The 27993-nt window shown below is 46.5% G+C and overlaps 1 protein-coding gene across 13 annotated transcripts in view; it reads right to left on the reverse strand.

The window, feature by feature from the left end:
* Positions 1–27993, reverse strand: part of Tenm4 (teneurin transmembrane protein 4) — a 753505-nt gene that overhangs the window by 196391 nt on the left and 529121 nt on the right. For all 13 annotated transcript variants that reach the window (XM_071616542.1, XM_071616552.1, XM_071616550.1 and 10 more), the window contains 3 exons: positions 24114–24369; positions 13007–13105; positions 11572–11807 (listed from right to left, as the gene is read on the reverse strand). In XM_071616542.1, coding sequence (XP_071472643.1) covers positions 11572–11807; positions 13007–13105; positions 24114–24369 — 591 coding nt within the window. The remainder of the gene's footprint in view (positions 1–11571; positions 11808–13006; positions 13106–24113; positions 24370–27993) is intronic.

Consider the following 27993-nt stretch of genomic DNA (forward strand, 5'->3'; position numbering starts at 1 on the left):
CTGAAATCCCTGCATCCAGGGATGGCCTTTGGCTGCTGCATTTAAGAGGGTTTAAAGATCTCTGGGGATTTCCAGGTGCCTGGAGGGGTGAGAGCTGCATAGACTCCACACCCAGCGTGGGCCACCCACTGGGCTGCAGACATTCTCTCACTTAAGCTTCCAAACACCACCTAGCTATGAACTGACATTTTATCAACAAGGAAACCAAGACTCAGAGAAATTAAAAATCTTGTCTGCACCCGGGCTGGAATGCAAGTCTTACTTGGCTCCAAGTCTGTGCTTTTGCTATAAGATGGTACTGTTATCTGTAGAAGGATGTCGCTGTTTTGTTATGGTTTTGTTACGGTTTTGTTGTTTTAAAGGGAGGAAAACATTGTGTTTGTTACAACTATCTCTCCTTGTGTGCTTCCTTCTCTATCCTGTCCCTCCTTTTCTCCCCTAGTGAAGTGACCTCTGCTTCCTCACCTCTCCCAGGTCTTGGCACTCTAAGTGATTGTACTGGTTCCCCCACCCCTAACCCCAATGCTATTCACAAAGCAAAAGGAAAAAAAAACAAAAACAGCCATCAAGAAAACCTGTCTTGCTTACTCACTCTCTCTCTCTCCATATAAGTGCAATTAAATTATGTTATTGCACAGTAATTAGAAATAAAAATAAAACAGGCGCAAAGACAAATACCTATAATTCCAGTTACTTGGGAGGCTGAGGAAAGAGGATCACAAATTTGAGACCAGCCTGGGCAATAGAGCAAGGTTCTACCTCAAAACATAAAAAGGGGTGGGGATGAAGGAATGTATTGATAACTTGGGAACAGTCTTTCTTGAGATAACATTTCCAAACCCAGGAATTGGTTGGGCTTCAAATTCAATGTGTCCTGTTTGCCAAAGGGTAGGAGAAGACCAACAGCATTTGCTGGTGGCTCTTACTAGTAAGAACTAGGTGGCTGACAGTTGTTTAGTCCCCACAACAGCCTATTATCTATATGCACAGGCCAGGGAACTGAACAGTATTCAGGAACAAGTGAGGGCCAGAGCCAGCCTGTGCTCCCTGCAGACTACACTTTGGCAGCTCTTTGGTGATTGCTTTCCTGGTTGCCCCTCTCCTGGATCCAGGAGCCCTTTTTCACTCTGGTGTGCTCTGGACTTTCCATCCTTGATGCAAGAACTTGGAGCTCTCTGCTCTTTCCCTTCCTTCCTCTCCCTGTTCTGCAACATCTGTTAGTTCTGGTCCTAACCTCCCCCTCTCCTTTTTCTCCTTCAACAAACTTGTGCCAAACACATGCTACATCATGCCAGACCTGGGCACAAGAAGCTGCAGTTATGACACAGTGTGACAGTTGTTTCTGCCCTCATGGAGCTTACAATCTCACAGGGAGATAGATTTTCAACAATCATGCCACCACCATTTAGTTGTAATTATGGGGACACCGTGAGCAAAATATGGGCATATAAATGGTTCCTGGTCGTGTGTGTGTGTGTGTGTGTGTGTGTGTGTGTGTGTGTGTGTGTCTCAAAGGAGCCTCTCTGAATAAGTGAAATTTGTGTGAAGCTCTTGAATAAAAACTGAGGAGACTGAGGCAAAAGGATTGCAAGTTCAAGGTCAGCCTGGGCAACTTAGTGAGGCGCTGTCTCAAAGTACAATTTAAAAAGGGCTAGGGATGTAGCTCAGTGGTAGAGTGCTTGCCTAGCCTGTATGAGGCCCTGGATCCAATCCCCAGTACAGATGGAAGGAAGGAAGGAAGGGAAGAAGGAAGACAGGGAGGAAGAAAGAAGAAACCAGGTGGGGAGGAGAACTGAACTGATTGGGAGAAGGGGGTGACAGAGAGCAGGTGTCTCCTTTCAAATTGAAGATCCTTTATCCTCTTTAGGTCCCCGAGCCACTTGTACCTATCATTTTCCATCCACTAAATTGGTCAACCCAAGATCAGGCAAGATTGTGGGGGTATTGGATACCTGGCTGGGTTTGGAATTCAGTCCTATGAAGACACTCTGGTGGTAACAAGAGCTTTGAACCATTTACAATGCATGGCCCAGGGATCTCACTTTGGGGGACGCTCCTTCCAAAAGAAGAAGACAGCCACAGCGCAAAGAGGCTCACATTAGCACTATCTGAAATAGTGAAGGATGGGAATGGGAGGGATATGATGGTAAGTGTCATGGAGCTGCTCAGTCTGACAAGGAGGAGCTTAGAAATGCCTGCATGAAGAAGTGGCCCATGAAGGGCAGAGGGACACCCAGCTATGCATTCACACCACTGCACTGGGGCTACGGTCACCATCCCGTAGGAGGTCACATAGGACACAGAGAAAATCCTAGAACGCATCCACCACTTGCTCTAATGTCTTGAATTCTAAATTATATCTTAAAAATTCCTGAACAATACTTAAATTTATCTTAAGAGTTTAGACATAATTTTAGGCAATTCCTGATTCTGAATCCAGTAAATAAATCACTTCTTTGACTTCACTTCTCAAAAACAGTAGTCAGAAACTACCCAGTCAGGGAAAGGGTAAGTGATTTCCAGAGGCTCAGAATGAGGAGTGGGAACTGACCACAGAGGGCAGAAAGAACTTTCTGGAGTAATGGAAATGCTCTGCATTTTGATTGTGGTGCTGGTCACACAGCTCAATCTCTTTGTCAGAATTTATAGAACTTCACACTTAATGTCTTATTTTCTATCTGAACATCATATCTCAATAAATCTGATTTAAAAAGCAAGAGGTCTGGGCCTGGTGACTGAGTGCTGTGGAGGTGAGGGGCCATGTGTTAGGCCCTCCCTAGTGTTAGGCCCTGGGGTACAGGCAGAGCCCTGCACAATGTAGAAGAAGGAATTCTAAAACCTGGGGAGCTGACGTCGACCATCTACTCTTAGACACCCTCTCCGTCCTTCTCAGCCCTGCTCTGGGCCTTGCGAGCTTATCTACATGCCCTGGATGGGTGGGTTCCCCTGGGTTCCAGCTACTGGTTGGGTTCTACCAATGGGAGGAGATGAGAGGGTAGAAGATAACTATCTCTGACTCCATCATTACCTTTCCTCTACTGCTCCTACCTTGTAGGAACAACACTGTCTGGTGGTAGCCTCCCCAGGTCCTGGTAGAAGGCTGCCCGGGGTAGCAATAGTACCCTGGTATCAGTAGCCCGGGGTTGTGCTGCTCCTTAACACAAAGCCTTCACCCTTGTCATTAGTCTTGCTATTACATTCTTCTCACATTAAAAACAAATGAACAATCAAACACATAAATAAACAAGCAAATCTAACAACCTCCTGCCTAGTAATTTCATTGCCAAGAAGATCACTTTGAAACTGTTCTATCACAGGGCATCTCTGCAAACTGGAAAATTTTCTTTCATGCTGAGCTGAAACATGTCAAATGACTCATAATTTCATACAGCCCTTTGTTTGTTCATTTTTATTCCTATCTTACAGATGAAGATCCTAGAGCTTAAGGAGGATAAGTTCTTGCCCAACTAGCAGAAGAGGGACGAACAGATGAGACCACAGGTCTATAGAGTCTAGGCACTTACCCCCACCTCTCACTCCAGACATGGGCTCCCCAAGATAGGCCTCTTCACATGGGAAGTTCTCTAGACAGAGAAGCTTGCTCCCCCAGAATCTGCTTTGGCCCTCTACTATATTTACCCTTCCAGCCTGGCTTTGCCCTCTGAAGCCCCCAGAGTAAGTCTGACTTCCCCTGCATGGCTCCTTTTGGGACATTGGGAGATATTTGTCTGGGGTCTGTTATAAAGAGCACAACCTATATATAATCTTGCTATTAGCAATTCCTACAGAGCAGTGTGAAGGAATCAATCTTGGAGAAAATGTTAATGCAGGCTCTTGTATCTTTATCACTTTTTCTTCCTCCTAAAAGACCAAGTTCAATCATCTCCGTTTCCTATTCTTTGGGCTATAAAGCTAAATCTATGGCTTCTGTCCAAAAGGCCTGATGTGAAGTCGATGAGAAAGGAGAGAAAATGAGCTTTATTGCTCACTAATAGCACCCAGGCCCAAAGTGCAACAGGCCTTTGCTTATGAAGCAAATGACATCTGAGATCCTGACATTGCATGAGCTGAACCGGATGGGGATGAGTGAGTGAGTGTTGTGTGTTGTTCATAGCCACTCTAGCTTCTATTCCTAATTCTTTTTCTATTCATCTCATATCCATTTCAACTCTACCCAAGCCTCGGGACATAAAATGGACACTTCTCCCACCATGCTTCTGCCCATACTGTTGTTCTGCCTAGTCTACCCTTGGTGAACTTAGCCATCATGCAAGGCCTTCTATTTAACCAAGCCATATCGAGGATGGCTACCTTGTATGCAGCTTTGTCAAGGGCAAGAGCATGCAGCAGAGAGCAAGATGTTAGGAGATGGGGGAGTAAGTGATAGCCCCCCTAAGAGGATGGGAAGTCTAATACCCTTCTAACTGGATTGCTGCCATGCTGATATTCCCTATGCAGAGGGAAATGGCAGAGACCTTGGGAGACCCTGCACAATTCTCTGCAAATCATAGTTCATGCCCAAGTTTTCCCTCTTTAGACATTTCCCAGATAGCCTCAAGAACTGGATGACCCAGGTTCTACCAGATGAAGAATTGCAATAATATTCCACCAAGCAAAGCTCTCCAGTAGCTGCCTTTTGAAGAACAGCAATTAAGTTTAGCAACATTCTCACTTATAGCTTACACAATCACCACTTGAAGCAAGCATTCTGATTTTATTTTATGTTTTACAATCCATAATCAATTTCTGGTAAAGGTAAAAGATGTGATTTAACTTAAAAAAGGATTCCTCATTGCTTCTGAGCATGTTACAGTGGAGGTACATAGACACTGCTGCAGCCCACTTTTTGACTCCACCATGTTCTGGTACAATTTCCCACAGGCAGGGAACTCTAGACTGGGAAGACCCAGATGGAATAATCTACTCCTATCACATTTCAGGTTGAAATAACCGAGGTCTAGTTATAAGAAACAGTAATGATAATCTTCCAAGGCCATCAGCAAGGGACAACTCCTTTATTACACCCACTCCGTGATTTTCAACATCATGTTATATAACCTGTACAACAGCCTTATGAAGGTGGTTTTATTATTCTTCCTACTTTGAAGAAACCAAGGCTCAAAAGGTTATTTCTGGAGAGGGTAGGGCTAGGATTTCCACCCAGTCTATCCAACTCTAAGTCCTATCTTCTCTCCCAGTGAGAGTACCATGGTTTGGAGAAATCACAGGGAGTGACACCCCTATCTCACAGACTGGCCTAGGTCTGTTGATGGAAGAACCAGCATCTCAGAGGATCCTGGGGCCTCTGTAATCCACTCCTTAAGTAATCCACTCCTGGTTTTTATATTATTAGCAAGTCTTTTTTGGCTCCTATTCCAAAGGCCTATGTGACCAGACAGGTGCTTGAAGAGTCCTCAAAATATTAATTCAAGGTTTTTCCATGGCACTCAGTGTTCACCTCTTGTAGTCTTTGGAACAGGAGGGAAGCTGTCAGTTTCATCTGGATAGAGGCAACTACTGTCAATGAGGCAAATTGAACTTTTGTGCTAGTAGAAGAAACGATGTGAGGTACTTTGTAGGTGCCAACCCTTGCATCTCCTCCCCTGGAACAGCCAGACATCTCTACAGATGGTTCCTGACAGGTCCCCTGGTTGCTCTGTCACCTGCTCTTGTGACTAACTCAGTCTGGGAAGTTCCCAGATGCAAGACAGTCCTGATCCAAATTCTCATTCAGAAGCTCCTCATGCTCTGATATGTGATACAATAATACTAATATCATTGCTGCTGATAATAATATCTAACTTTCACAGGTGTTAAGTCTGTGCCAGGCCGTGGGCTAGGTACTTTATATAAATTATCTCACAACAATCACTATTATTATCCTTATTTTACAGAAGGATAAAATAAGTTTATGTGATGTTTCCAACCTTATTTTACAGAAGGATAAAATAAGGTTGGAAATATCACATAAACTCAACCTAATATCTCAAAGCCTGAAAAATAATGGAGCTGAGATGTGAAAGCAGGCTGCTAATTATAGAATCTAGACTCTCAACCAGGATGCTACTCTGGTTTCCCCGTCTGTAAGATGGGACATCATCCCAGTCGCCCGCGTTATAAGAACCATCTGAAAAGTGGAAAGTGATGTTCAGAGAAGTTAAGAAATGTTGCCCGAGTTTACACAGTGGGCAGGGGATAGAGCCAGGACATGATGTGAAATCTTTTGATTCTTTATCATCTGGTCTTGAAACTACAAAAAATAATACTCATTTCACAGAATCATCTGAGGGTCCAGAGAGATGATATATGTCATGGGTGTGGCCCAATGCTAGGCACACAGTAAAAATTCAAAGAACCAAATATTAAGACAGGTAGATTGTAGCATAAGGGTTAAGATTGTGAGCTCAAAAGAGAAAGTATATTTCAAAAGCACCAGTTCAAGAGCCAGGGCATTCAGGTTGGGGAGGTCACATTCCTAACATTTACCAAGTGACATTGGTAAGTTACTTTAGTTTACTGGGTCTCAGGGTCCTCATCTGTAAATTGTGAGGTTGTTAGGAGATTTCAGTGAGACAGCATAAGCTGTTCTCCTTAGAACAGAAAGAGGAAGGTGAATAGCACACAAAGTCAAATGATAACAAGGGACCAAGATTATTCTTACTACTCTACAACACATCCTTATCCCCTGGAAAATGTTTTTAAAACAATAATGTTCTGTAAAATAAAGCATTATTACAATGGCTGCACAAGTTTCACATGTTGACCTAAAACTTGTCTTCTCCACTTATCACTCTCCGCCATGTTGTTCTGCGAACAGATCTCTTCAGGAAAGGAAAAGCAAGGGCACTTAAGTGGAGACCAACAAGGGCCAGAAAACTGGAACAGGGAGAAGCAGCAAATGAAAGGAGGAAACTCATCCTCAATGGCTGCCTCGCTTAACAAGAGGGCAGGTGTCCTTTGGAGCAAAAATGTACATTTTCTACCTGAAGAGATCCTACAACTGCCAGAGGGTCCTCCCCAGATCCCACCCCAGGCCAGGTAAGCCAAGTACCTCAGGGTAGGAAGGGAAGAGATGGCAAGACCCTCCTCCTGCTGCCTTTGTGGGTGGGAAGTGCTCACTCTGATTTCTCTATTTTTCCCATGAAAATACCAGTAAATAGCTCTGCAATTGAAAGGTCACTGGCTGCTCATTTCTCAAGAAACTTCCAATAAAGAATCTGAACGTCAAATGGATCTGACAGGATTACCATCCAGATATGGCAGCCCTGGGCAGATACCAGCAAAAGAAAAATTCTTTTGGACTCTCTGTTTCTGACTCCCCCTGTTCTGGGGGTGTGATGCGATTCTTATCTAGAACTTGATAGGATGTATAAAATAATTACAAATGAAAAGGTTATTCATAATTTTTAAATGAGTTAATTAGTAAACCCAGTCAGATTCACTCATTACAGTAATTAATAATTGATTATGCTTGAAATTAAACACAATTTTTCATCAAAAATCTAATTAAATATCTGTGCTTTTGCCTGTTGATTAGATCAGTTGGTCTGCTGGAAAAGAGTCTTTGTTAAGGATATTTGTGCTTGGCTGAGACAATTAATTTGATTTTTAATAATTGATAGTTCCTTATAAGTTAGTCATCACAGCCTGTAATTATAGCCAAGCAACAAGACGCTGGTTCTTTGGCCCAGCAGCTGGAGGGAACCGGCATGCAGGCTGCCACCACCCCACTCTTGGAGGAAGGGTGGTTGGCCCCACACCTGTAATGCATTCACCTACAGAAACTCACTGCGGCCTCTCATGCATCCTCCTACATTTGTGGTCATACATGTTTTCCAGATGAGGAGATCAGAACTCAGGCAGAGCAGTGAGGTCCCCAGAGGAGGGGTGTGGAGGGGGGCAGAGCAGCTGCCTGGTGGTAGAACGGGGAAAGGAATCCAGGGCTGTTAGGTACTGGGGCCAGGTGCTTCCCCAAGTCCTTGCTGTGTCTCCAGGCTTGATTCTTTTTTTTTTTTTCCTTTTTGGTACTGGGGATTGAACCCAGGGGCACTTAACCACTGAGCCACATCCCCAGCCCTACTTTTATACTTTATTTAAAGACAGGGTCTCTCTGAGTTGCTTAGGGCCTCACTAAGTTGCTGAGGTGATTTTGAACTCATGATCCTCCTGCCTCAGCCTCCCAAGTTGCTGGAATTACAGACATGCACCACTGCACCCTGCCCAGGCTTGCCTCTTTGACCTAATCCCTGGGTGTGATCACTCGAGTCCTGTCTTAAGATTTCTACATAGATACAACTTTATCAGAAGGATATAATGAACAAACTACTTCTAACTTAGGACACAAATTCTCCTAAAGTGACCTTAGATCTGTCTACCCCCTCCTCTCTATACCTACACTGTCACTGTCTTTGCTGAAGCCATTGGCTATTTCTGACTAAGAGCTCTGCCTTCTGCCCCTTCATTCCTCTACACTTATCTTTGTAAAATAAAAATCTGGCTATGCCCTACTGTGCTTATGACCCTTCAATGACTCCCCAACTGCCCATCCAATAAGGTGCTCAGCTGGACTTCAAGGTGATCTTCATAAATCTGACAAAACATTTGTATATTAGCTCCAAGGGGTACCCCAGTCCTGAAGCGCTTCAAGAACCCTTTCTGCGGCATGGTCCTATTTTAAGTCTCTGCATGTTCTCTTGATTTAAAATACCCTCCTGCATGCCTACTTCTGAAAACTCCTACTTTAAGATTCCATACAAACATCATCACCTTTCCCAGATGGGGATTGTTGCTCCCACAGCCTCTGAACTGCTGTGTCCATCAGTCATTCTTGATTTACCTGCTAACATGACTATCTCCTCTTTTAAGCTATCAACCTTACCTTGAATCCCAGCACTTAGCATAGTGCCCGGCTCAAAGCAGGTATGGCTTGCTGAATGAAAAGTAAGATTCACAAAATCATTAAAGACTCAAAGACTGTCAATGTTGGAAAGGAAATTAATGGTCACTTAGTAAAAATTCTCTCAGTGCCTGAATCCTATGCTTGCTAAATGGGCATTGAGCTCACTTGTACCCTTCCTACGACAGGGAGTTCACTACTCCCCATAAGTAGCCCTGTCGTTTTTATTTAGCTGAAGATTGACCAAGTATTCTTATAAAATGGAAGAAGAAGCCCATGGAATGAAAAATAGTTTTCTTAGCTATAAAAATTTTCTCCTCCTCCCTAAAATTATCTACTGTTATGGTTTGAATATGAGATCTCCTCAAAAAGTTCCTGTTAATGCAGTAATATTCAGAGAAAATGATTAGATTATGAGAGCTGTAACCCAATCAGTCCACCCTAGCTTGAATCGACTGAATAGTAATAGTAGGCAGGTGGGGCCTGGGGACATGCCCTGGAGGGGTTCATCTGCCCTGTGGCCCCTACACACACACACACACACACACACACTCTCTCTCTCTCTCTCTCTCTCTCTCTCCCCCTTCCTGGCTACCATGAGGGGAACAGCTTCCCTTTGCTGTACCCTTCCCCCATGATGTTCTGCCTCGTCCTGGGCCCAGAGCTTTGAAATCAGCTGTCTATGGACTGAAACTTCTGATACCATGAGAAAAAAAATAAACTTTTCCTCCTCTAAATTGTTCTTGTCAGGTATTTGGGTCACAGCAATGCAAAAGCTGATTAAAGCAACTATTTGGTATAAATCTCAAGGCTTCAATGCAAAATATTGCTGTCTATATGTTGCAAACTATTTGGTCTTGAACAGTGACAGTGCCTTCTAATAGTCTACTCATTTAGGAAAACAATAATATCACAAAAGCAAGGGAGGGCTATGTCAGGGATTGAGGTGGTGGCGACATACTTCTAATGATGCTGGTAACGGTTCATGAATTCCACAACCCTCACCTGTGATCCAGGCTACATCAATGATGCACCTCTCAGAGAGCCAGAGTGGCCCTGACCTCTCCCAGTTTGGCTGTTCCTTTTATCTAATGACCCATAGCAGGAATGGCAAATAAGTGGTAAGTCATCTATATTCTCTACTCCTGCAACGGTGACAGACATCACTAATCAATCACAGACACTCTTTTTGAATCTGAATATAACCTCAGAATCCTTCCCAACACAACGTTCTAGGTAATAACAACTAATCAATTAGATAGAAGAAAAGATTAAACATGTATGCCATCCTGCCTTGGAGCCATGCATTTCTCTGAGCCTATCTTTAAAAGAGGAAAAAGAGACCTGTCATACCCAATGAGGCTTATTATAGTGTGAGATATAAGATTTCCCTATTTGCTGGACTATCATCTTTCTCTTTACTGGTTTTTATGAAATTCAAAAATCTTGAGGAGAAGTGACCTTGGAGCTTACATCCTTACCTAGACCCTATCCATGTTCAAGCCATTTCTCCAGAACAAGTGGAGGCCATCACTCTCAGTGCCAGCACTGTCTACCTCTCAAGCCAAGCCTCACTTTTCACTCACAATGACTTTGCTTGTTACGGGTTCTTTTTCACAGTGGATGGCACTCTGTCTTCCTTTGGCCTCTGCCAGTTAGTTCTATTTCTACTTACTGGCTTATGTTAGGGAAAAAAAAAAACAAACAACAAAACATTTGTTTACAGAATTGTCCCTGAATTCCTTAGTCTGGGTTCAAGGGCTTCTTGAGCTGGCCTGACCTTAAGTCTTAGAATTATAGAACCTGAAGGCTAGAAAGGACACAGAAGGTTAAGCCTTTACTAATTGGTTGGGTTACATAGAGGTGGAGACTCTACACAATGCCCACAGATCTCTTCAGATTAATCTTTTCCTGGGAGAAGACCAAAGAGAGGGTCTGAAGATGGAAACCAGACTGTGATAGAAATATATCAAAAGAACTCAGATTTGGAGCTTGTCTGGGAGCAAGACCAAGAAAGTGGATCAGGAGGAGTTTCTGACATCATGTCCGTGCCCTGGGATGGGGTAAGCAGCAAGAAGCCAGTGTGGCTCCAAGTCTCTGTGCTTCCTTCAGTCTGCTCACTGGCACACATGGCTCCTCAGTTGGGATTTCTCTGGGCTCCTGACCCTGCTTCAACACTAATCTTGGTCCCTCTGACACCCTCAGATGACCATGCCAGACCCTTCCCAGCTGACAGGCTTCCCTGGCAGTTTCCCTCCAATGCTGGGATGCTCCACCCCTTTGTTACTCCTCACTATAGCCACCTGCTGCTTTCTCTCCAGTCTCTCCATTTGCCATTTATTTTTCAGTAACTCCAATCTATGACACTCATGCCACAGACCATCACCTCAGAGGCTGATCTTAGTGGTGTCTATGCATCTGTGATAGGTATTCAGCACATACGGGACAGATGCTCAGCTTTCTTCCTGGTCTAAGTGCAGAGGGGAGGGGAGGAGGGTCCCAAAGAGCTGAGCCTGATGGTTTGGGGTGCAGGCTAGCTCAGCACCCCAAGGCTACTCATCCTGTGTATTGTGACAGCTGTGCTGGTAAGGAGGCTTCTGTGCCCACAGGCACCTTGTTTGCTGCCCTCTGGGCCAAAGGGGAGCCATGGGGAGCTGGGATGAGGATGCACTTACCCACAAAGTACGCCAGCAAGATGACCAGTGTGGCCGAGATGACGATGGCACTCAGGGCTGCGCACTTCCAGTTGCAGTACTTGGAGGGCTTCTTGAGGTTGAAGGCTGGCCGGCTGAAGGTGCTGCGGGGCAGGGGGCGGGGCGGGGGTGAGTACACGGTGCTGGACGTCAGTGGGTACCCTGGAGATGTGGTGCAGAAGAGTGGGGAGGTGCCTCCAGGCTTGAAGAGGAAGTGCCTGTGGATGAAGAGAGGCCAGAGGGCGTCAGGGTCTGCCAGCTGATGAGGCGCCCGGCTCGACCTGCAGGACAGAAGCCGCAGGAGAAGCATGCAGAGGGCCTGGAGAGAGAGAGAGTCACCACAGAGAAGATGGCAGGGACAGGAAGAGGAGAGTCACAAACCAGATCACAGAACGGGCACGAAGACAGGTTTCCAGGGAACACGAATGGGACAGCCCTACCTCTGACAACCCCACCGAAGCCAGGGCAGAAACTGTTACCCACTCAACCCAGGCTGGCATGAGGTCCTTTTCCTGGGAATCGATGGTGCTTAGAGTAGCTTGGGGAATTAGCTATCTGTTCTTTGAAATTATTGAAGTAACTTGGAAAGTGTCTAAAATCCTGTCTGTTCCTGAGGCGCTGAATACGGGATCTAAATTTTTTCTTCTTCTTCCAATAACTTGCATTACCAGTGTACATTGGTTAAGGACTGGAATATCCTACTTTTTTAAAGGGGTTTAGTTGGGCTGGAAGCCAAAAAACCACCACTAAGTTCTGCCTGTGGCCAAGAGTCTGCTAGTGGCTGTTAAGAATGCCTTCAAAGCAATCTGCTCGGAAGCCAGGCCGATGCCTTCTGAGCCCCAACATGAAAGCTGTGTGGGCGGCAGATGGGTGACTGTATCCTACAGCCTCACTGCAATTTTGAGGGCAGCGGGGCATGGTCAAAGCACATGGTTGTAGTCAAACTAGGTGTCCGGAGATCTTTCCCAGCCTGGCTTTAACCATGGCCAAGGAGGACTTGCATACAGCCTGAGAAATGGAGTGCTTTCGATGTACTGCATACCCTAGTCCTGGTGGGAACCCATCCCTCTTGGGGTACAAGATGCCTCAGGCCACAGAATACACACTTAGGGCCAGATGCATATAATACATGGCCTGTACTGCATAAAAATTGGTACGTGAGATGGTTTTCAGAATGGTGGAGGCAGCCAATGAGATGGGGAGAACGGCATATTAACAAGACTGCTGTTAATATGCTGGAGGACAGGGGATTCCAAGGACAAACTGCTGCAAGTTGAACATGGAATTGGGGATGGGCATGTGATATGGCATTGTTTCCCCAAGGAGATCCCAGAGAAAGGTCTCAGGGTATGCATGCAAGTGCAGGAGCCACAAGGAGAGCACACACAGAGAGGAGGAGCATGGGGATGTCACCTACCCGTCACCGTAAGCCCCATCATGGCGGGAGGCGCTGAGAATGTCCATCTCAATGAGGTTGTCCTGCAATGTCCCTAGGAATGGCTGCTTGCCTAGGTTTCTACGCACACATGGAGACATGAATGAAGCAATGAGTCATGCATCGATGAAGGGGGAGAGTAGAGAAACACACAAAGTGACTGTTCGATGCAGCTGTGTGTGAGACCAGCGGGACATGGTTTCCAGGCGATGGGGTCAGTGTGCAAGCCACATGTGCAAGGGGTCTGCCTGGCTCACAGCAATCAGGGGGACAATTCTATATACAAACCTGAATGGCAGCTGTGTGCATCGAATCACTGCTGTCCCTGAAGAGGCCTGACACGAGTCCAGCACTGACCTAGGCACGTTACACCCATTCTCTCAAATCTTCAAAATAGGCTATGTGAGGAAGGCAGTGCTTTCCCATCCTACCCTTGAGGAGCCTGACATGGGAGTGGTAATGGCCCTGCCCAAGGTCACTAGTGAGCAAGACTGAAAGCAGGAATGTGAGCTCAGGTGAATCTAGATCCAACCCCTGCACTTAATCCCCCACTCAATGACCTACATCTGCTTTAACAGGAGACATTCATTTGATTTGTGTAAAGAAACAAGAAAGGCAAGCATTTGGGGCTATCATCTCTAAAGCAATGGTGCTCAGACTTGAGTGACCAGCAGGACCATCTGGAGAGCTGGGCAGGCACTGCCCACCTCCAGGGACTCAGAGTCAATGGGTGGGGACTGAGAATCTGTATTCTCCCCAGCCTCCAGGTGGATGCTGACCATGGGGAAGTGTCACTGTCCTTTAGCTGTGTGGGCTCCTGAGTGATGGCTGATTGTCAAGGGTGGCTCCCCACGGAAGACACAGAGGGGCTCATCACCCCCTGACTAAGGGCAGCATAGCATGAATGATGATAGCTTCACTGGCCCTTTTTGGTCCCAACCAGGCCTGCTAAGTAACATCTGTCACACTCAGGTGCTCTGTCTTCTGTCTTCTGCTGTTTTCAGGAAGGTTCCCACCACACTATATGACCCTGAAGTGAATCACCTCTAACAAGCCAGCAGAGCTTCAGCTTGCCACATGCACCCCTGGCTGCAGAAGAACTGGCTGCAGAAAGTCAACTGTGAGTCCAGTCCTGAGAGGCGGACCTTCCTTCTGACTCTGCCCAGACCTGAAAACAGCATACCCAGATCCAAGTATCTTTTATGCTGCCTTCTTGCTGTGTGACTTTGGGTAAGAACCTTAAACTCTCTTAACCTTCCTTCCCTCTTGTTAAATGAGGATTATAATACTAAGCTCACCAAGTTTGCTATGAGCATCAACTGGGTTAATGTTGGATGACTTATTAAGGGTTACAAAAATATAATAAAAGTGCTAATGCTAAATATGATAGCTGCTATTTATACTGTATCTACCATATTTTATTCATTCTTCTAGGAACTCTACAACTGTCTGATTTAAATTTGATTCCTTATAACAACCCTACAAGTCAGTACTATTACCTCTGCTTTGTAGGCTGGCAGAGCAAGGCTGACAAGTAATGTTTTAAAGGTCATATCAATAAGCTGACACTGGCTCCTGGGTTTGCTGGAGCCCAGCACTCAGGTCCTCTCTGCTTCATAACCCTGTCTCATTCAGCACAACCTGTGACTGCTGACCCCCGACTGGCCTCAAAGACCAAAATGAATACTGCAGTGGCCGTGGGGACCTCCCCTTAAGGTGAGTCATGAAGCATGGCAGGCTGGGCAGCAGGTGTTCTGGTGGTGTTCAAGGCCCCCGAGCCATCCCCCAGTGCCTGGGAGGAGCTATGGGGGTGGGGAAGTCCCTCAAAGTGGCTTCATTGCTACCCCCAGCCAGGCAGTCCTGCTGAGGAAAGGCCTGGGGCCCAGGGGAGACATACAAGCTCAGGGCCAGACCATCTGGGTTCAGGTCCCAGGTCCATCCTTCACCTGCTCTCATTAGGTAAGTGGATTCTCTGAGCATCCCCGAAAGGGGATAACTGCTCACATGATAGACCCTCAAGTGTAATTTGGATAACTTCTCTGTCCTCAACCCTCTCTTGTCCTTCCCAGGGCCCACAAGATCTTGCGAGATCTAGCTTTCCACCACTTTTCAAACCTCCTATTCTAGACTACAGATACACTGCCCTCTTGCATTTCTAAAACAAGCTAAGCCTTTGTGTTCATCTGCCAGAATCATCCTTCTGCAATGGCCTGCGTGGGTCACCTCCTTCCTCCTCAACTAGGACCTTCTCACCCTGCTAGAGCAGCTCCTTCTCACTTCCCAACCACTCCTGGCCCTAGCACTGCCTTCTTCTCTCTCCTCTCTGCTTGCCCCTCCCCCCAACGCCGTTAAGCCCTATGAATAATAAAGCTGCACAGGGGCCAGGGAGTGATGATGGGGAAGCCATAAACGTATATATGTTTATCTGCTAATTGTGTTTCTTCCTAATGCAATTCAATTTCCACGAGGCAGGAGTCTTATCTGTCTTGTTCACTACTATGTGCTCGGAGTCTTAGAGGAATGCCTGGCACATAGGGACTAAATAAATCTGTGCGGAGTGTTGCTGAATTCGGGGTACATGGACCATGTGCTTAATTGAAGATAGCAGCAGGTGGCATTTATTTTTATTTCTTCCATTCCCTGCACTTCCAGAGGGAGTTTCCGTCTCTCTGCAGCCCACACAGCCCAGCATGAGCAGCCCCACCCATCCCTGCACAGAGGAAGAGTTCTGCTGCCCCCCTGGGACCGGGGCTGGCTGCACAGGCCACTCCCAAAACACCTGGGAGTTGGGCTAGGGTCATCAGGACACACTGTGCTCTCAGAGTCAGGTCTGTGTCTCAGACACAAATAAATAAGTAAGTATGTTTTCAGAGATAAACAAAAAGATGAAGATCAAAATGTTAAAGGCAGGGATTTTCAAGTGCCTGAATCGCATGTTTTTCTAACTTTTATATTTTAGAAAGAAACTTATTTCTAAAAAGGGAGAGAGCTGGCAATGTTGGCAGTTGCTTTCTAAAAGTATAGGTCTGTTAGGATCAGGGAAGAAGCAGTGCAACAGAATAAAGGATTTCTACAGCAGTAGGGTGCCAGACCTCCTGAAAGAGCTTTACAAACATACTAGCTTGGATATAAATTATTTAGATCCCTTGGGAATCTGGGGGGGATTTGTGCACTTGCTGTAAACGATGGATGTTCAGAATGTTACTACTACCTTTTTCTCTAGTTGTAAAACTTAGTTCTGGGCCAAATTATTTGTGCTCATTTAACTGATGAGGAAACCGAGCCCCAGTGACACATATACCCTGCTTCTGTACACACAGCAAGATAGCACTGAAGCTGAAATGAAAACCCAGTGTCCTGGCTGCCAGCTTAAGGGCATTCCCTAAGTTACCTGACCACCACCCCGCTCCTGCTACCCTGCAACACTCTGTGTGCCAAGTTCTTCTAAGAAACAATGGTTGTGAGAATTCCTCCTTGGGAGCCTAAGCTGTTGAGCCCTCCTGGGTCAGGGTCCTGCATGGTCTCCTGCTCACCACTGCTAGGGGCTCTCTGGAAACGACACCTGATTCAATTGACCTTCACTTTGATGGGTATTACTACCTCTCTGACAGATATGGAAACTGAGGCTCAGGCAGATGAAGTGACTGCCCAGGGTCATTTGGCAAGGAAAGGCAGGGATGGGACTCAAACCAAATATCTGACCTACAGCACCAGATGCCCTTCAAGAAAGAGGTCACCAGCTCTTACACTCAGGTGCTGTTCTGTTCTTGGAGCCCTTCTCAGAGTGGGGAGGAGACTGGGTCCAATTTATGCCTGGACTAATCCCTGAGCTGCCTGAAGCAGGAACTTCCAGGCCTGTCTGTGACCCAGGGCAGGTTGAGCTTATTTCCAAGGGCAGAAATGGCTTCAGGAAAGAAGTGCCCAGGAACCGCAGAGGCAGCCAAACCCCCAGACGTCCCTGTTCAACAGCCCATCTCTACACAGTGAGCCTGCTGTCCTGGACTGTGTTCCTGCCCACAAGACTCTGGGACAGCTACCACTGCATCTGAATCTCACCATCCCCCAGTGAGGTAGGACAGGCAGGATTCAAACCTGTCTGAGACCCCATGGTGTGCAGGGGGTCAATGACTCGATCAAGACCACAGTCAGTTATGGAGCTGGCATTTGAACAAATAAAGGAAGAAATAAAAAGTGCACTGGGAGATCCTTCCAAAATCCCAACCCATAATTCCACTTTTGAACTTAAAAGACGCTGATAGCTAGCTACTCACCCCCACTTCTACCACTCCCGCCCCCATGGCCACAGGGAAAAGTGCAACCTCCTTTCATGTGACTCAGGTCCTGCAATGTCCATCTCCTTTGCTGACATCCTCATGAGACAACCTGTGCTCCCACTTCACCCAACTATTTGCCACCTCTCCAAAATGCCACATTCTCTCCCAGCTCTGGGCTTTTTTGCTCAATTCCTCAACTCAGAATTCCATTTTCCCCTGCAAACTCCCACCTGCAGATGCCTTTACAAGCTACTTTCAGTAATTAGGAAGTTGGCTTTGGGCAGCAGTAGGTTGCAAGGGCTCTGAGCCAACCGGCCTGGGTACCTGGCCCTATTATTTGCTGGCTGTGGACTTTAGGCAAATAACTCAGTCTTCTGCCTTTCAGATCCTTCATCTATAATGGGGATGCTAATAAGACAACCTACTTATGTGGAAAAGAGTTAACATGCAAGAAGGGCTGCTATCAGGCGGGCTCTTGGCTGGCATCTGGGAACTGAGGATTCAGGAGTGTTCCCACTATGCCCTGACTGGAGCAGCTGGCTCACCCTGCCTAAACTATCTGTAAAAATAACATGGTTAATGCTGAATACCTGCCTTCCTTCTGGGATTCTGGAATTTTCCAGGCAGAGGGCCCACAGACCAGCCCCTAGTAAAAACCCTGGGCACCGAGAAGCTAAAGAGCTCCCTGATTGGCAGCATTTCACGTGTTGCCACCCTATTGAGGACTGAGGACTATGGAATCGCACCTGGTTTGATGTCTCTAGACTTCACCTCATGCTCCATTCTTTTGCTGCTGTTGCTTTGTATCCTTTCACCTTAATAAAGTGGACCCTTGATCTGGCTATCCATGAGTCCCATGAGCCCTACTACTAAATCTGGAGATGGTTGTGGGGACCTGAAGAGATGACCTATGGGGGACTTGTGATGATAAAAGGGTTAAGTGGGAAGTCTGTACCCAGTAAGGATTCTATGAGGGTTTGTTGATGGCTACTTGATGCTCCCAAGCAGAGGGAACCACACCTGACCCTAAGCTGAGGGTGTGCATTCTGTCAGAATACTATGTGGCATGTCTGCCTCTCTCGACAGCTCATGAGCTTCTTAAATGGCAATGCTCTGTGTTTTAAGCATGTTTGTGACTGAATGACAGCGTAGGCTGTCCATTCTAACTCAGCAGTGCTCAAGGGTTGCATTGGCCCATGAGAAGGCACTGTGAGCCATTCTGGGACACACCCCCAGGCTGGCCCAGAGGCCATTAGGTAGCCCCATTCTGAGGGTGGAAAGGCTGTTCCAAAAATGCAGTGTGACCATAAAATGGGCCCCAGGCTCCCAAACCAGGCCTAAGATCAGCTGAGCCGTGGCAGAGGTCTGGCAAGCCTTCTGCTCTGACTTCTCCTTCATCTGACAGGAGCCTGATGGGTTATTAATCAGACAGTCCCAGAGAAATCAATTAAGCATCTGATGCTGCGCAGTGAGAAAGAAGTGGATCAGGGTTTGGGGGACCCTGAACACATGGCCCTCTGAAGAATGGATCACAGAGTCATCTGTGTGGCTTAAAGCAGCATCTCACCCCAGCTCTAGGAAGCATGAGTAAGCCAGGTCCTCCCTGGGGGCCCCAAGCAGCCTTGGGGATCATAAGAGGTGCAATGGGCACGGAGCAAGGAACACCCCTACAGAAGCCCTCTCTCTCCTCCATCCTTCTGCTAGCCTTTCTTTTTCTGCCAACATAAATGTAATCCCTCCTGGTCATCCTACCAGCTGTTACTTTATTTGCCTAGCTATTTACTTTAGACTCTCAACATGGACTCAGTTTGACAATTAGGGAAGGGGCTGTGACTATTTTTCTCTGGTACCAGGAGGCTCTCCTTCTGGTGGTGCTTAGCAAAAGCTATTTAGGACAACTGTCTCACATAAGGCCTGCTCACTCAGCTTCCAGTCCTCTCTCGGGCCCTCTGGTCCTCCACCTGGAGGACCCCTGCTTGCTCTTCAAACCTGTCACACAGCATCAGGGTCACTGGGAAGCCAGCCCTTATCCCCACTCAAGCTTAAGTAACCTATATTTATAATTATTTGTTCCATCACTCATTCATTTTACCTGTGTGTTAATATTTATCAAGCACCTTCCCTCTTATGGCCAGCACTGAGTTCTGTGCTGGGAATCCCAAGCAATGAGAACACAGCACACTCCCTACACTCACCTCAACCACAGCACTTATCCTACTGCAAGAGTCTGTTAGTTCAGAGTGGGCACTTGTGAGTATTAACTGAATAACGAGTACTACATTTTCTGTGGTTAATATGTTATTAATACAACAGCCTTACAAAGGTGTTGTGGATTAAAGGTGACTGTCAATTCTTTGACACTTCTCCCATTGAGATGCGAGGTCTGTTTCCACTCCCCTTGAAGCTGCCTGGTCCATGACTGCTTTGACCAACAAACTATGGTGGAGGTGATGCTTTGCCAGTTCCAGGCCAAGTCTCTTGGAGGATCAATGGCTTTTGTCCTGTTACCTTGAAATCCTGAGTCACAGAAAAATGAAATACAACTGTCCTGCTTAGGAGAAGTCCTGAGATTGTCAGAGGGAGAGGGGTCCTGCTGAGTGCAGCTCTCTGCCCCCAGCAGGTGTCAGCTCCCAGCTGACCCTCAGCACCATGTGGAGTGGAAGAGCCAGCTGGGCCCTTCCTGAACTCCCCACTCGCCCAGTGAAGTATTATTGGCTGGATGTTTTCTAAGCCACTAAGTTCTGGCTAGTTTGTTATGTAGTAATATATAATCAGAACAGGAAGTTACTATTATTTTCTCCATTTCAGAGATCATGAAGTTTAAAGTTTAAGTCCCAGCTAATGTGTATGAGGTGGGAGTTTGAGCATAGGGTGCGTCTGACCCTAACATCTGTGCCATGAACCACTTGCTATGGTCAATGGACTGTCACTTATGCCCTTTGAACACCAGGCCACACATGGTGTGCAAAGTATGAGAAGGGGTAGAACTCCTCCATTCTCTTAACTCCTCTGGTGAATAAGGATACTCCAAATGACTTCTTCACAGGTTGACCTCAGGAGGCAGACATACGTGAAAAGAAGTGAAATCGCCTTTGTAGTATGACTTCTACATGCCAGGCTCTGTGCTGTGTGCTTCTTAAATGATATCTCAATTCTTCTTCCCGACCTCCTTGAGAAACATGGATTCTTATCCCAAGTTATAGAGCGGGGAATCAAAGTTCAGAGATGATGTTAAGGAACTTGCCCAGGCACTGAGCATTAAAGCTGAGGTAAGAACGAAGCTCCACCTGACTTTAAAGTCCACAGTCTTTCCATCTGGCCAAGCTGGTCAGCTTGTGATTCTACCTGGAAGATTTGTCACTAATCCCTCTTAAACTCTACCTTTTAGTTTAATGCCGTGCACCAGTTAAGGTCAGTATAAAGACCCTGGGTTCTGATTGTGTTATCCGCCATATCAGATACTTCTCTCAGCTGCCATTCATCCTTCGTGACTCTGGGGTCACAAAGGGAAGCTTTCTCAAACATTTCATGTAGAGCATCAAGAATAAGTAACGCTTGGCTAGATCCAAAAGTGAGGAAGAGGGGCTAAGGTTGTGGTTCAGCGGTAGATCGCTTGCCGAGCATGTGTGAGGCACTGGGTTCCATCCTCAGCCCCACATAAAAATAAAATAAAGGTATTGTCTTCACCCACAACTAAAGGGTGACTCTGGCAGAGCTCAGAGTCCCTGCAAAGGCACAGAGGCATGAAAGGGCTGGGGACTGGGGGAGATGCTTATACAGGCTGTTAAATATATTCAATGTAACATATGTCATTGTGTTACGTATATACATGGATATATGTACAAAATGGTGTGAGTACATATATACACATTAACAACATTTACCTTTTGGAGGTAGATATGGTGACTTTCTTTTCTTCTTACTTACTTCACTTGCTAACTGTTCTGTGATGAACATTTATTATTTGAGTGATAAAGTATAAAGGAAAAGAAAGCACAACTCCATGCAAAATGAGCAATGGTTGTGGGAGGGTAGAGGATCGGGGAGGCAGGCAAGCAGGGCTCATGAGGCGGGAGAGGTGAGCTGGGCCCACCTCTGCATCACACATTGTTAGGAAAACCACCCTGGCTGCTGGTCTTCTATCTCCCTTTCCCTGCAAAAACCTGGAGACTCAAAGTAGGAAGTCCTGCTTTGCCCCTAATTGAGAAAATAAACACCAAGACAAGGGAGTGGTGGCCGTGGTCCATGCAAAGAATCAGAACCATTGATTAGCCACTGGCTTCTTTCTGCCATGTGCCACTCAATAAACACACTGGAAATAACGGAGACCTGATTAGCTGTCCTGGACAAGATGACAGACAATTATCCCACTCTATAACTGATGAGAGCAAAGGAGGCATGTAGGGAAAAGTCATGCACAATTTTAAATGAAGCCAACAGAAACAATATTAATTAAGAGAGGGATGGGGGCTGGTTGGGCCTCACCTCTGAGAAATGTGCTTTTGGAAAAATGACTCTACAGGAGTAAAGTGGCACAAATGGATGTTGATTTTCTTTCATTAGACCCCACAAGCTCAATGTGCCAACACTGTAGTTGTGAATCAGGCAGAGTCAGAAGGGGACACCTTCCATATGTGGATCAATTTCACTTCCCGAAATGTGCTATGACTTTTGAGCTCTTCATATGTAATAAACAGAAGCTCAAAAAAATAAAATGTATGTTTCCCACTACTTTAAAGAAACAGGGCTGGGCACAATGGCACAGGCCATTTCTCCCAGTGACTGAGGAGGTTAAGGCAAGAGGATCAAAAGTTTGAGGCCATGATGGGCTCTGTGGCGCATGCCTGCAATCCCAGTAGCTTGGGAGGCTAAGGCAGGAGGATCGCAAATTCAAAGCCAGCCTCAGCAAAAGCGAGGTGCTAAGCAACTCAGTGAGACTCTGTCTCTAAATAAAATACAAAATAGGGCTGGGGATGTGGCTCAGTGGTCGAATGCCCCTGCATTCAATCCCTGGTATAATAATAATAATAATAATAATAATTATTATTATTATTATTATTATTATTTGAGGCCAGCTTCTGCAACTTAGTGAGATCCTGTCTCAAAATAAAAAAAAAAAAATAGAAAGGGCTGGAGAAGTAGCTCAATTCCTGGGTTCAATCCCCAGTACTGCAAAAATAGATATATAGCTGGGCACAGTAGTGCACACCTATAATCCTAGTGGTTTGGGAGGCTGAGGCAGGAGGATCTCGAGTTCAAAGGCAGCTTTAGCAACTTAGCGAGGCCCCAGGCAACTCACTGAGACTCTAAATCTAAACGAAATACAAAAAAAGGGGATGTGGTTGGGACTGGGGTTGTGGCTCAGTGGTAAAGCACTTGCCTAGAATGTGTGAGGCCCTGAGTTCAATCCTTAGCACCACATATGAATAAACAATTGTATAAGTAAAAAATCCATTGGCAATTAAAAAGTATTTAAAAGTGGGGGAGAGATGTGGTTCAGTGGGTAAGTACCCCTTGGGTTCAATCCTCAGTACTGGAAAAAAAAAAGATATGTAGATAGGGTAGAAGATGAAGTGGTACCACTGTGTCCCCCAGGATACTCTGCCTTCAGTGTAGAGAGCAGGGAAAGGCCATGTCCTCCCCACAGTCAGTAGTGCTCATCTCAGAGTGGTAGGGTGACAGGTAAATTGAATTCTCCTCTTTGTATCTTCCTGCATATTCTACAGTGAGCTCTATGGTTTTTATAATCATTAAAAATATTTCATTTGGGGGCTGTGACTGTGGCTCAGTGGTAGCACACTTGCCTGGCATGTGTGAGGCACTGGGTTCGATTCTCAGCACTGCGTATAAGTAAAAAAAAATAAAGGTCTATCAACAACTAAAAAAATAATTTTTAAAAATTTACTAAAAAAAAAATGTTTCATTTTGGAAAAATAGTGGCTAAGTAGTGGCTAGAGAACTCAGACTGACTGATTGTCCCTGAGCTGAGGGAAGCATTCCAACACATGGTTGGAATAAAGAAGAAATCTGGGGTGTTGGGAACAGCACTGGACAGCGAGTCAGGAAAGCGGGGTTCAAATCTGAGTTGTGCATTTACCTGCTCCTGTGACCCTGAGCTAGGATCTGCTCTAATTCTTATTTTCCAAAACTCCTAGCAAGCCCCATCTCATGAAGGTATGAGGATTGCATAATACCACACATTGAAAGCCCTTGCAACCAACACTGATCCTCAGGGGTCACTAGGGCTTTGGGTATAAAGGGGATAGGACAGCAGGAGAGGATGAGGGGAGGGGAACTGGGGTTTATTGAGCACCCACCCAGGTCAGACAGGCCTGATGTTAGGCATAGGATGATGAAATCATGGTAGAAACAGGAGAGGAGAGGACCCCAATCAAACCAGAACTGAGAGCCTGCTTTTGTCACACCTGTGCCTGCTTCCTTTGCACACATGGCTCTCGCCTACTTCTACAGCTGCCCTACCCAGTGGGCATCATGACCATTTCAGAGAAGGGAGACAAGGGAGCGATGGTCCAGCCACTGGACCAAGGTCATCCCTTCCTTCAGGAAGCAGCAGGCTAGCAGCGGACCTCAGGTCTGACGGTTTCCACAGCCCACGCTCTTTCTGTCCCATATTCCACTGCCGTTTCTCGTGCAGTCTGAGAATCACATCCTGAGGCTGTGCCCCTGAACCTGGCCTCTCTGATCAGGAAGGAGGCAGGGACACAGACCACCCCAACAGGCCACCCGAAGACCTCGGTCTCAGGTAGAATGGCCCCCGGCCGCCCAGGTCCCCAGCGGCCACCCCCGGCATGCACCTGGTCTCCAGCGGGATGTTGCTGTTGAGCAGCCAGTTGTCCTGGGCGTGGGCGGGCTCCTGGGCGCCGCCTGCAGGGGGCTCTCCAGAGAGGGAGTGGTCCGTGGGGGCGGGGCTGGGGTTGCTCCTCGGAGTGAAGTTGCCCCGATTCAGAGAGTTGATGGAGGCTGCGTGGTGCTGGTTGGGGGTGTGGGCATGGGAGAGCGGTGGCGGTGGAGTCCTGAGCCGAGGGTGGTTCTGCAGGCCTCCTGGGTGATCTGGAACACAAACATGGCCAGGTCAGAGGAGTAATGAGCTAGCTAGACCCTGCTCCTCGGCTGGAGGAGCAGCCCTGGAGGGCTGAACACATGGGGAAGGACTGAGACACTCTGGGTGTTAGCAATGATCTAGATTAAAGCATTCGATCAAGATTTAGTTGACCCATGTTTACTGAGCACCTACTATTCTAGGTATGTGTGTGAGGAAAGATGAACAGAATAAAAATTCTGGACCCAACCCATTGAGCTTAAATTCTAGCCGGGGAAAAAAACAGACAAGATTCAAAACAAAACAAAAAACTAGCTGCCCATGTCAGCAACTTTACTGTGCTTCTCTCATACTTTTAGAGCTTTAATTTTTAAAATGTGGTTCTGGACCAGAAGCTTCAACATCACCAGTGGGTGTGATAATGTGTTTGAGATGAAAGTTCTGGGTCCTTCTCTAGGCTTATTGAGCTTTGTGGTGAGGCCCAGTAATCTGATTTCACAAAGCCTCCAGGGCTGAGTTGATAAATATGAGAACACACAGAGTAAGGAAGGAGACTGTGGCCTGGGTATGCGCAGGCACTGCTGAAATCCTAGACCAAGTGGCTTCAGAGAGAAGATGACTTTTGAGTCAAGTGAGCCCTACTGGTGTCTGGGTGGTTAAAAACTACTATTAACATTTATTGAACACATACTATGTTAACAGGCACTCTTCTGAGCCCTCTACATGTAGTCATTCAGCTAATTTATCATACTGCAGAGCAGGTACTGTTTTTTCTTCCCATTTTACAGATGAGGAGATTGAAATCAATCTTTTATTTATTCCTTTCAGTTATCCAGAGCAACAGGCATTATCATCATAAATTTATAAATGAAAACCTTAGTCTTGGAGCAGGTAGGTAAAGTGCCCAAGGGTATGTGGCTAAGTAGTTGCTATTGACAAATAAAGCAAATAAAATTCCTGGTGATGCGTGGATGTGGCCAGTCTAGAGGTAAATGTTTACCATCCAGATAAGCTATGTATACAGAGAGCTTAGTCTTTCCATGCTGAATATATTATGGGGTAAAGAAGTTAGGAAATTAGATTCTAGTGTAGATTCTGCCATTTATTAAACACATAACCACAGACAAGCCTCTTAACCTCTTAGAGCCAAAGTTTTCTCGCCTGCAAAATGGGACAGATAGTTTATTGCAAGGAATGACAGAGCTATGAGGAGATTAAATGATACAATCAGTGGGAAAGAAATATTTTCGAAGTTCACAGTTTACAAAGTACTCTGCTTTACTTGTTGCTCATGAACATTCTTTATTTTGCAAAGGAGACAGTCTGAGAGAGCAGGATTCAAACCACAGTGGGTGCCATATTCCAGAGGGTGTGCTCTTTCTGGGATCAGTCTTTCAGCTTTCTGAAGACTGCAAGTACAGCGGAACGCAAGGCCTCTCAGTGATGTGGATTTAGTAGTGGAAGATGCATCACTCTCTGCTTTTTAGGTAACCCCGTCTTTCATACCAAGGAGTTATAAAGCAAATCTGGTGTGGAATTTGGGGTGGGGGTGTTAGGAGAGAAAGAGAGAAAGAAACAGTCACTTCCCATGCAAGCTGCCACCTTCAACATCAATCCTATATGGGCGATGGAGCCACTGGAATCTGATGCCGGCCTGTTGCTCAGCCTCACCTTTCCCCTGCCCCACTCCAGACACACTTCCTCTCAGAAGCCAGGAGTCCACTGAGGCAGTTCAAGTGTTTGAAACCTCAACCTCCATGAGGAGAGTTTCCAGGATAGCCACAGGATGTGAATGGTACCCCCGGAAGATGGGCAGTGCTAAAGTCCTGGGCCAAAAGGGAGCTAGCAGGATGCCCTTTGATGGGAGGGGACAGTACATGGAAGCCAATATGACCTGTCTGGTAGTGCTCCACCCCCACCCCCACCCAGAGAAACCTTGGGCCAGGGAGACCGCAAAAATGGACAGGGTCATTTGTTTAGTCTAGCTGTCCTCAGGCAGCACTTTAATGGAAACAGAGCCTGGGACAGAAGCCAGCAGCAGAAGTAACTGCCTGGGCTGACTGGCTGCCCCCACCCCAGCCCACCAGAGTAGAGAGGGGCAGTGACTAATCCAGTATGGCCAGTGGTGCTCAGGAAGCCAGCTGGGAGAGATAACCCAGTCCTTGCTCCTGCCCCCACCCAGGAGTCAACCTCGAGGTGAGTCACTTGATATTAATAATGGCTGTGACGGAAGTGAGCCCCTACTCTGTATGTTTTCACATTCTTAACTTTTCTGATGTGCACAGCAACCTCTAGAGGATGGTGCCCACATCATTCCCATTTTACAGGTGAGGTTGTTGAGGCTTACCACTAGTAAGTGGTCCTCATAAATCCAAAGACTAAATTCTGTCTTCTAAGCCTTGTGTAAAACACAGGCTGTCTTAGTCCATGGCTGAAGGCAGTAAGAATGCCCTCAGGGAAGAAAGTAGGGTCCGGGGTCTGACAACCTGGTCTGTGAGCCTACACACTTGCTTTGTGATTTAGTAAGGACCTCAGGCTAGACCTTGATACTGTTCAGAAGCCCGTCAAGGCTGCTGATCTGCTGAGATTTCAAGTATAAGGTCACTGGTCACAGATCTAAAAACTCACTCTAAAAGGAATTTCTCCTGTGGGGACAAGGAAAGTTCTGGTCCAAATCCTCTATTTTCTGAAGCTGAGTTCAATTGCCACCTATCTATTGCCTCCCTAGGTCCCTCCCCAAGTTCTCTTCTCCTCAAACACCGGGTACAGCGGACCCACCCTCTCCCCACTGTCTCCTCGGGGATCATGTGCACTTTTGTCCCTGTTCTGCCTTCCTAATAGATGTGAATACCCTGTGGCTCTGTGTGGGGCAACTGCAGGTCCCAGAACTGAGTGGATGGGCATGACAGGCTTCTTGAGTGGGCAGCTTATGTGAGTGGCCTGGGCAGTCTGTCCAGGAGGGTATTGTTCCTTTGGAGTATGTTTGAATAGGAAAAAAGAGAGGCGACCACCCTGGACCCTCCAGCCCTTGGGCCCACACAGGCCCTTACTTACTTGCCTGGAGCCAGAGCTCCAGATGCTTGGCTGGGCCCTTCTCCTCCTTCCCTCACCATTTCTGCTCTGAGAATCTTAAGAAAGGGGACCTTGCTGTCCCCAAGGGGAAAGCTCTCTATTGGGCGGCTCAGCAATGGAAACCTCACTTGCAAAGCTCTTTCACAAGGAGCAAATGTCTCCCCTGGTCTGCACCCTCCTTTCTGCTCCTGTGGCCAGGAGGGAAGGCAGGGGAGAGAGGACAGAGGAGCCTTCTTTGACCTCCTCTCCTTCCTGTGCTCCTCTTCAGAAGGAATTTGAATGAATTCATGCATTCTGCATTTACTGAGCGCCTGTTCTGGGCCAGGTCTTGTAAAACAGGATGCTGGGAATGAAACAGGATATATATATATATATATATATATATATATATATATATATATATATATATATGGCTTAAGAGACCTCTCTTCTGGTTTCCATTTACTGGCCAACAACTCACTTCCCCTCCTCAGTCTGTGGTTGGTGCATTTGTGGGAGGGGCCATGTACTCCGCCTTCACCACCTCTGGATGATGAAGAGTCATGGCTTTTGCTCAAGTGCCA

This window comes from Marmota flaviventris, chromosome 9 (genome assembly GCF_047511675.1).
Source record: "Marmota flaviventris isolate mMarFla1 chromosome 9, mMarFla1.hap1, whole genome shotgun sequence".
In the NCBI taxonomy this organism is placed as follows: domain Eukaryota; kingdom Metazoa; phylum Chordata; class Mammalia; order Rodentia; family Sciuridae; genus Marmota; species Marmota flaviventris.